The sequence below is a fragment of the Lotus japonicus genome, chromosome 3, assembly GCF_012489685.1.
Source record: "Lotus japonicus ecotype B-129 chromosome 3, LjGifu_v1.2".
NCBI classification, from domain to species: domain Eukaryota; kingdom Viridiplantae; phylum Streptophyta; class Magnoliopsida; order Fabales; family Fabaceae; genus Lotus; species Lotus japonicus.
The window spans coordinates 7,256,391-7,266,836 of record NC_080043.1 but is presented as its reverse complement, the minus strand read 5'-3'; the positions used below and the strand labels follow the sequence as shown (position 1 = coordinate 7,266,836).

General features: G+C 34.5%; 1 protein-coding gene across 1 annotated transcript; it reads left to right on the top strand.

Annotated features, from left to right (window-relative positions):
* Positions 1 to 2,639: 2,639 nt before the first annotated feature.
* On the top strand, positions 2,640 to 5,806 carry LOC130749562 (BTB/POZ domain-containing protein POB1-like). Its single transcript, XM_057602935.1, has 8 exons — positions 2,640 to 3,036; positions 3,198 to 3,299; positions 3,467 to 3,568; positions 3,664 to 3,714; positions 3,810 to 3,925; positions 4,008 to 4,089; positions 4,172 to 4,436; positions 4,873 to 5,806. Exons 1-8 carry the CDS (start codon positions 2,805 to 2,807, stop codon positions 5,627 to 5,629), a joined length of 1,707 nt encoding a protein of 568 aa, XP_057458918.1. The 5' UTR covers positions 2,640 to 2,804; the 3' UTR covers positions 5,630 to 5,806.
* The last annotated feature ends 4,640 nt before the right edge of the window (positions 5,807 to 10,446 follow it).

The window sequence follows — 10,446 nt, the reverse complement described above, 5'->3', positions numbered from 1 at the left end:
CTTCAGATGGCTCGTGGTTTGGCCGGGATCGGAAAGAGAAGGTATGAGGAAGAACCAGATCTGGTTTCACTCGTAAACGATGATGGATCTGATGGGATCCAAACTCAATTCCAATGCTAGAATTGTGAATCACTGAATGGTTATGGCTCAGAAACTCAAAAAATTCAAAAACCCAAATGATCAAAACCACAAAAACTGAAAACCCCAATTGAGATTCTCCCTAAAACAGGTGCAAAGGTGGTTCCTTTTTGTTCACCATTGAAGCACCAAGCTTTTGGGCTATGAGAAAATGAAGGGATTTCCATGTTACCTTACGTCCATCAATCTTTCTTGCTCTGATGTAATTATTTGGGATATACACAGGTTGATTTTTGGAAATCTTTCTTGCTCTGTTGTTTCTCGTGGTTTGCTATGGATGGACCTCTGTTTCTTTGCTCATCTATCTACACAGCTTGAGTTTGGTTTGGATATTTTTTTTTTCTGGTTTGATTTTGTTGTTGTTGAATGATAAAAGAATGATGAAGATGACAGTGAGTAAAATTTTCTTTCTGATGTTAGATTTGAGGAAGAAAAGATAAATGAAGAATACTATTTTTTTCTCAATTTTATTTTTTCTTTATTTTTTAATTCATTTTTAACAGAATATTCTGTTAGTTTTTAGACAGAATTTAATGGAAAACCAATTTTGCAACCAGATGTAAACTTCAGGGACATTTTTTTTTGCTAATTTTGAAGTTTGGGGATGATTTTCGCAAGAATGGCAAAATTGGGGGACCAAAAGTACAATTAAGCCTAAAATTAATGAATTATCATATAAAATTATTTATATGTCGTTAACTAAACAAAACTTTTGGGGCATGGCATGTATAACGCCTACAAATCTCCAAAGACACTTCTTTGTTAAGGTCAAAACCTTGCTTCATCATACACTAACTTTATATTTTCTGTTGATATTTCCCTAAAAGTACCTAGTTTAAGTTTTAAACTGATTTTGTGCAATTTTTTAGTGTATAATGGTTTTCTAGTGTCGTCATGTTTTCATTGTGGCCTTCATGAACACAACAATTTCATGATAAAGGTATCAAAGTCATGGGATGAAAATCTTAAAATGTAATGATAAATGAATACTTTTAAAAGTGATAGCATGCGTGGTTGGTTGCTAGCCGAGATTTTTAAGGGATGTTTTTTTTTTGTGCTTCGGAAAATTAAAAGACTACAAGGCTAACAAATCCCTAGCCAGGATAGGATGGAGCTGTGGAGGGGGAACCTCCAAACGACGAAGAGAACATTGGGCATCAGAGCCTAACCCAGCCAAACAATTTGCCACCTCATTAGCACTCATAGGAACGTGCACCAACTGAATCCGCCAACCTTTCTGGAACCAACCATGGATCTCCCAAAACTCTGAGGCAAACTCATGGTATTGGATATTCCCATCCCGCATAACGTCGACATCTCAAGACAGTCCACTTCACACAAAGCATTCCTTATACCTACCTCCCACATGATAGAAAGACCATGGAGTAGAGCCATGAGCTCGGCCTTCAAAGGACTTCCACCTCTACCACCAGCCATATAACCCACCCTCCAAGCACCCGAGGAATCCCTTATCAGACCACCCATCCCCACTCGTAAAACTTAAACACGCCGGGAGGGGGCAACGTCCACCGAGCTGGGCCTCCGTCACCAGCTGAATCCAATCGCATACCATGGAGCCTGTCAAAATCGTGATGCTCCTGCTGAATCCACCGCGCAACCTTCTCCACCGTCCAGTCATCATCACCCAACACTGCCACATTTCGCCACCGCCACACACCCCAAATTAAAGAAACCCCACTTTTGATAGAGTACTTAATAAAAAGTAAATAATAAATGAATATTTTTTAAAGTGATAGCATGCATGTTGCTAGCCGAGATTTTTAAGGAATAATTTTTTTTGTTAGATTCATTTATTAGTTTCCTTAAAAAAAGAAATAGAATATTTTATCCCTGAAGAATAGCTCTAAGAGCTGAGATATATGGATTGGGAAGGGGAAGCTCCATGGGTCAATCCATAGAGGGTGTAATTTATCTTTCCGACGTAAAAAAAAGAAATTAGAAATTTTTACAATTAGTATTGAATATAAAAAATTATTATTAACTATCTATTAAATTAATGTAAAGGTAGTTAATTTTAATTATTAATTATTTTTAAAAAATTCACCTCAAGTTGTAATTAATAATTAAATTTAAATAGTTTAAATATTTAATTTTTTTAATATATTTAATACAAAATAAATTTAAAGAAAAAGTTTGATTCATATTTACTTTGGAAATTAGTTAAAACAAATAACAAAAAATCCACAACACCTTATTAATTGGCCTGGCACTGTCACGTAGGCTCAGGAGTGACACATGGAAAATACAGATTGATGAGCCCCTATCACTTAATTCTTTGACCATGAGGCTAAAGATTAGTCTCATAAGTCTTGACGGCTTACTGTGATGGTACCTAAAAAAAAGAATTAAATATTTATTTTAATATATTTGATTTTGCATTAAACATGTATTAAATCTTCAAGGATTTGATTTTTTTTTTGAAAGTTCAAGGATTTGATTCAATACAAGTTAAATGTCTATTAAATTTCAAGCCTTTCATATTCAGCACACATTTAATCACTTTTTTGACGGGCTTGTCAAATTCTTACTCTGTCTTACACACTCTCTCACACACAGATAACCTCTTCGTCTTCCCCTCCAAATCCAATTGTTTAGGGTTTGATCTTGTAGGCAAGGAGGGTGAGAAGAAGCATTCAAAATTGGTGATGGAGTCTTCTTCTTCTTCTTCTTGTGAACTCAATTTTACCTTCGCTTTCAACGATGTGCATTACTCCGATAAGCTTCTCCGTATTGAGATCATTCCCGACCCGGTTTGTGCTTCATCTCAACCCAAATCAGATCATTACTCCGACAGGGTTCGCCGCCACCGTAAGCGGAAAGGCCGCCGAAACTTCATCATCAACTCTGCTCGCCACCGTAAGAGGAAACTCCAAAAAGGTAACCGGTTGATGGATTCTCATATAATTTCATATAATTTCAGGGTTTTTTTTTTTGTGGGTTTTGAGAAGTTTATTGCAGTATAAGTGATTCTGATGGATTCTAAGTGATTATGTGCTTGTAGTATAAGTCATTCTCAATGTGTGTTCTGTTACTTGCAGTTTTGAAGGGGAATCAACCTGATATGGATGATGGTAAGCGGAAACGCCGCCAAAACTTCATCATCAACTCTGCTCGCCACCGTAAGAGGAAACGCCAAAACGGTAATTTCCGTCATATAATGTAGTATAAGACAACTTAGTAAGTGATTCTCATATACTCTGAGTGTTTTTTTGTGAAATTTATTGCAGTATAAGTGATTCTGATGGATTCTAAGTGATTCTGTGCTTGTAGTATAAGTGATTCTCAATGTGTGTTCTCTTACTTGCAGTTTTGAATGGGAATCAACCTGATATGGATGATGGTCAGCGGAAACGCCGCCAAAACTTCATCATCAACTCTGCTCGCCACCGTAAGAGGAAACGCCAAAAAGGTAACTGAGGGTTTTGAGAAATTTATTGTGGCTGTGTTTGTCTAAAGTGTGCAACTTGTCTATTTTCTCACGCCTTACCCTTCTCTTACTTGCAGTTTTGAATGGGAATAAACCTGATGATGAGACTTGTGTAATCCCTTCTTCTGGTATACTTAATTTCTCTATAATGTACCTATTTCAATTTTATAAAAGCATGTTCTTTCTGCTCATTTAACACTTTGAGTTTTCGCATGGTTAATAGGCGATGAAGTTGCAAACATCAGTGATTCAAATTGCTCTGCAGCTACCGTTGTTCGAGTTAAAACACTGCATATCAGTTCTCCTATACTAGCTGCTAAGAGCCCTTTCTTTTTTAAGGTGGATAAAGACCCCTTCTTTATAATAGTTCCGCCAAAAATAATATTTGAGCAGCACTAATTTTTGTTTTTAATTTTTGCAGCTTTTCTCAAATGGGATGAGCGAGACAAAGCAAAGACATAAGACAAAGCAAAGACATATCTCCCTCAGGATTTATGCATCTGGTAACTTTTTATATCTTTACTATCTGATCATTTTAATTTTCATCAAATAGTCGCCTAAATGCCATATTCTTTTTCATTACAGAAGAAACTGCTTTCATGGAGCTACTGCAATTTATGTATAGCAATACCTTGAATATTACGACAGCACCTGCTTTGCTGGATGTGCTTATGGCTGCTGAAAAATTTGAAGTGTCTTCATGCATGAGATACTTGATAAATTCGCCTATGACACCTTACTCTGCATCACTCTACCTGGAGCTTCCTCGCACCGTTGATGCAGTTCTACCGCTGATTGATGCGGCAAAGCAGTATCTTGTGGGTCGATACAAGAATATAACCATGGAAAGGCAAGGCTTTGCATTTTATTTAAGAGTTTAATTTTTATGCACTGAATACCCCGTCAACCAATCAGATTTCAAGGATGTGAGATGAGAAAATCTGTTTATTAAGTTATTTCCATTGCTCTTAGGGCATACCAGAGAGGAACAAACCATAGGTTCAAAGAAGGAATGGGTATTTGTTTGTGTGTGTTGGATCTAATGTTTGAATTTAAGTGGAAGGCTTTTAGTTCTTGTCAATCAACTTCCTTCATGTTATAAACATTTGAGAGACTTTTCTATTATGGGATTCCATTAAGTGTCTTTGGCAAAACATCTTTTTCTCTTCGATGGCATCATTGATTCTAATTGTTTATTCTTTTGAAAAACAGTTGTTTCTTTTGTTGTTATTCTTCATTGTCTTCATCTCAAATTTTTTAACACTAATATTTTTATATATCTTCAGCTTTCAAGAAGAGCTTATGGCCTTGCCTCTTTCTGGAATAGTGGAAATCTTGGCTAGTGATGATCTCCAGGTTGAATCAGAAGATATTGTATATGACTTTGCATTAAATTGGGTTAGACAAAAGTACAAATGCCAGGAAGAAAGGAGAAAAGTTATTCATACAGAGCTTGCGCTTTTAATTCGCTACCCTTATATGACACGCCAAAAGCGTAAGGACCTTATAATTGACTTTGAAAAAGAGGGTGTATTTAAGCTTTTACTCCAAAAACTAGAGAATCACTTTTGCATACTGTCAGCGGGAAAGCACTTTCCCCTGAACCGTTGTTGTGTGCCAAGGGCATATAAGGGTGTGATGCACATGAGTTTGACACGAGAAGATTGGGTCACCATGTTCCCAACTGGCAATTTGTTTTCTGAGGCCTTCCCTTTTGGTGGACGAATGTTTGTTCTATTAGCATCATGCTCCGAGGCGAAACATGATTCTTCCGATGGCTTTGGGTTAGCGGTGGGAATGAGGAAAGGCTGCAAAGGGGGAAGCATTGATGCAGACTTTGAACTTGCTGTAATGTTGAGGCCAACAAAGAAGTTTGCAACCATGTACACTTCCAATTTCACATTTAGCCCAGGGAACCTTTGGGGCTCTCAACACCTCTTTAATGTTCCGTGGACTTCGTTCATTGCTGAGGACAGTCCATTCTTCATCGGAGGTTCTCTCCACCTTAGGGCCGAGCTCACAATTAGCCGAGCTGATAATTAGACATTGATCTTAACTACAAGTTACAAGGCCCATGCATTGATAAATGGTGGTTTTAATTTATTATGTAAACATTTGAAAAATAATTATTATTTAAAATATGAGATATATTAGGATGATTTTTGTACGAACAACTATAATTATTTGTCCATTATATGGAGGTGATGGCATTGAATCAAAGCTAAATTAGGATGTTTTTCATACTTGCTATTTGAATGGACTATGCAACTGTTGTTGTGCCCCCACAGGATCTGTAATTTTCTGCAGAAATTTGGCTTTCTGTTTTGCTGGTTTCGGTTGTGTTCTTGTTTGTCCAGGATGCCATATAAGTAGCGGGTTTGGAGCATGAGTTGTGTGTAAAGGGCTCAGGGAATTGTTGTGGGTTCAGGGAATTGTTGTGAGTTTTTGGGGTGAGATTATTGTTTCTTGTTTTGCCAATCATTGGTTTTCTTACTGCTCGTGATCTGGTAGGAGTGGGTGACGTAGGTTTTGAATTTGGGGGTGGATTGTTACCATTGGTTTTGTGTGGGCTTTGTGGGGTTTATTTTTCTTTTTCTTGGTCTGTTTTATGTTTTCTTTCTCTGTATTAAGGGTTTGAATACTTCTTGTACTCCCTTTAATGTAATATTTTTGCTTATTAATTTTTTTTTGTCCATTATATGAAATTAAAAAACATCAAGTTGAATTGTTGAAATAAGATTAAGATTTTTTCAAGTGAATTGCCATTAGTGTCTGTGTTTTAACTTTTAAGCTAGATAAAGTCGTTGTGCAAATTAGAGAGCATCAAATTTTGATTTTGAATTTCAATTATTCATGGGAGCTGTGCAGAGCTTGGGACGCGGAACTTGCACAAGGGAAGTGTTAAAGAAATTTGATTGGGGATGGATGGAAGAAAATTGTTGGAATGAGGAAAAATAATTATGAAGGTTTTGCATGCTTTTGTGGTATGTGGAAGAATTAGGAGGACTCCCTAGCTGAATTTTATTCCTAATTATCTGTCACTTTACAAAGTTTAATCCATTGTTTGGTTGGAGGGGAATGGAGGGAAGGGGAGGGGAGGGGAGGGGTTTTTTAAAACTGAATTTGTTTGGTTCAAATTTTAGGAGGGGAGGGGAGGGGAATGGAGGGGACCAAAATCCCTCCTAACTCAATTTTGTGTCCCCTCCAAAAGTGGGGGGATTGGGAGGGAAAATAATTTACATGACTAAAATACCCTTATCAATTATTTAAATTATGTTGGTATCCTATCAGATTCTCTATCTTCTAATTTATGTTATTCTCACTTCGCACTCTATTCTTTAACTTCTTCCACTTTTTATCTTGTTTCTTTTATGTTTCTGTAACTTACGTGATTTTTCTTTACGTTTTTTTTTTTCAAATCTTCTTGACGTTGATAACAATATTATTATTTTATCGTTAGCAACCTCTTTTTAAAGGGTTGGCAACGTTGATAAAAAACTGTTCTTTATTTTTTTAATAATCAACGTTGAGACATTATTTTATATTTATTGTGTTTTTAATATATTTTTTTCTCACACAGATTTTATAATTTATTTTTCTTTTTTAAATAATTAGTAAATACACAAAGGGTGTAAAAGTAATTTAACATCATTAGATTTGACACCCCAATCATTAGAAATGTCACCCCACTTACGAAAACTCAGTTTTCGAAATATTTCGGAAATAAGGTTTCCGAAGCACTTTTTTACTCAAAAGTGTGGTTTTTTACTCAAAAGTGTGGTGTTAGATGTATTTTGAACTAAAAATCACGAATTAATTTCGGAATCTAAGATTCCGAAATAATTCAAAACTTGAAAATCCGAAAATTAGGGGTGTGAAATCTAATGGTTGGGGTGACAAATCCAGCTCTCGTAATTTAATTATAAAACTCCTCCTCTTTTAATAAGTAAATAATTAATGTCTCTCCTCTCCCCTCCCTTGAACCAAACAAGATAACTAATTAAAATCACTCCCCTCCCCTCCCCTTCCTTCCCCTCCCCTCCATTAAAATCCCTCCCCTCCCCTCCCCTCCTTTGAACCAAACAGTGCGTAAGAGAGCATTAATTATATTTTATCAACATAGAATATAATAAGGAGTTACATTGCAATTTTAATAAAACAAGAACATTAATTATTATTTCTTAATACTTGTGCACAACCTTAAAATATCAGTTACTTCCTCCGTTCATATATAACTGGTACTTTAAGGTTGTTGCACAAGTATTAAGAAATAACAATTAATATTCTTGTTTTACTAAAATTACTATCTAACTTACAATTACACCCTTTATCTCTGTTATTAATTGTAACTTTTCAATTTTTCTACCACTAATAAGTGAAGGGTACATTTGGTAAAGTAAAATTAATGCTCTCTTGAAACTTTAAAAGTATTAGTTATATAGAAATAACAAAAGAACCAAAATAGTATCAGTTATTTAGGAACGGAGGAAGTATATAGGAACAGAGGAAGTAATACAATCAGTGGAAAAAAATTACCATTGAATGGGCAAATAAACATTGCGCGTGAGATAAGAAGGGTGGGGAAATAATTACGTGATGAAACAATTGACCAGGAAAGGAGGTGGCATAATAGCATGCGAATATATTTAGATTGGAAACAGGGAAATCATTCAATGAAATGGAGATATTCATTGAACTAACATATTAAAAAGTAAAGAAATAAGCTTCCACGTATTAAATTGGCATTCAATTGATACATGTTGTCCAATAATTATGTTCCACGTTAAATCTAAGTGGAATAGGAGAATAAATGAGAAAATGACACATAATCAGTGAATGAGGAATAGAGGTGAGTGACGTAGGAATTCCACTCACTAAGAATGCACCAGAGAAGAGAATGATTTTGGTGACGACACATCAGCAATTGCGTGTGTTGGCTTTGTGGGGTTTATTTTTCTTTTTCTAGTTATGAGTTATGTTTCCTTTCTCTTTCTCGTTGTATTAAGGGTTTGAATACCTCTTGTATTCCCTTTAATGCAATATTTTAGCTTATCAATTTTTTTTGTCCATTATATAAAATTAAAAAAACATCAAGTTGAATTGTTGAAATAGGATTCAAATTTTTTCAAGTGAGTTGCCATTATTGTCTGTGTCATGTGAATAAGCTAGATAAAGTGGTTGCGTAGATCAAAGAGCTTCAAAATTTGATTTTGAATTTCAAATATTCATGGGAGCTGAGCAGAGCTTGGGACACGGAACTTGCACAAGGGAAGTGGGGTGGGGTTAAAGAAATTTGATTGGGCATGGATGAGAGTGAATTGTTGGAATGGGGGAAAAAATAATTATGAAGGTTTTGCATGCTTCTGTGGTATGTGTGGGTAAGAATTAGGAGGTAATACAATCAGTGGAAAAGAATTACCATTGATTGGGCCAAAAAAATATTGCGCATGAGATAAGGAGGGTGGGGAAATAATTACGGGATGAAACAATTGGCCAGGAGGTATCGTAATAGCATGCAAATATATTTGGATTGGAAACAGGGAAATCATTCACTGAAATGGTTGGAGATATTCATTGAATTAATAAAAATGAATACTCCCTCCGGTCCCTTTTATAAGAAAAACTTGGACAAAATCACACAAACCAAGGAAATTAATATTTTTTATAAAATTAACTACTATGCTTAATTCCAATATGTTTTTTTCCTTTTTACAAGAACAATCATGCTAATTACCATAAATGCTGATCATACCTATTGGGTGCTTGCAATTTCCTTCCATATTTTTGTATTGAGAATAAGTCCCTTTGCATTAATCACACAAACCAAGGAAATTAATATTTTTTATAAAATTAACTACTATGCTTAATTCCAATATGTTTTTTCCTTTTTACAAGAACAATCATGCTAATTACCATAAATGTTGATCATACCTATTAGGTGCTTGCAATTTCCCTCCATATTTTTGTATTGGGAATAAGTCTCTTTGCATTGGTATTGATTATTTGACTTAATTTTATAAGAGTGTTTCTTATAAAAAGGACCAAGAAAAATCTCCAAAGTGTTTCTTATAAAAAGGACCTAGAGAGAGTAACATATTAAAAAGTAAAGAAATCAGCTTCCACATACTTAATTAGTATTCAGTTGATCCAGGTTGTTCAATAATTATGTTCCACGCGAAATCTAAGTGGAATAGGAGAGTAAATGAGAAAACGACACATCTTAATAATATATAAAGCTCATCCACCAAAGTGGGTTATATAGTAACTTAAATGACACATGTTTTAATTCTATTCGTGGTTAAAATGAATTTCCAAATGTCTTCTTCTGATTGGTCAACAATTGATGACTTCTCATTGGTTCAAATTTGTGACTCACTAAATTAATAAATTCAAAATTTAATTCATTCAATCAATACATTTTGAAATTTATTGGCACATTTGGAATATTTGGACCAAATTAGGAAATATACCAAGTTGTAAGCATATTAACACTTTTTGCACGGTTTATAATTTCTTTGCAATTAACCGGTTTTTTTTTTCCTTTTTTCAATATATATGATTTTTTTTGGTAACAATATATATATGAAAGAGACCGAATTAGGAAATATATATGATTTTAACCCAATGTTTTTACGAAAATTTTAATTTGTTTTTAAAAATGACAGAATTATATAATTAAAAATAGGGGATTTTTTGATAAAAACGAAATCAGGGTTAACTTTTATAAAAAAAAATTAATTGGTAAAATTAAAAAATCTAAAAATCCCTTTTCCAAAATTATAATTTGTTTTTTCAAATGACAACATTATAAATTTAAAAATAGGGGATTTTTAGATGAAAACGAAATCAGAGTTAACTTT

Coding starts and splice junctions, on each gene's coding strand:
- LOC130749562 (XM_057602935.1), top strand. CDS start 2,805: ATGGAGTCTTCTTCTTCTTCTTCTTGTGAACTCAATTTTACCTTCGCT. Junction 4,090..4,171: donor CCTCAGGATTTATGCATCTG/GTAACTTTTTAT, acceptor TTTTCATTACAG/AAGAAACTGCTTTCATGGAG. Junction 4,437..4,872: donor AAGAATATAACCATGGAAAG/GCAAGGCTTTGC, acceptor ATATATCTTCAG/CTTTCAAGAAGAGCTTATGG.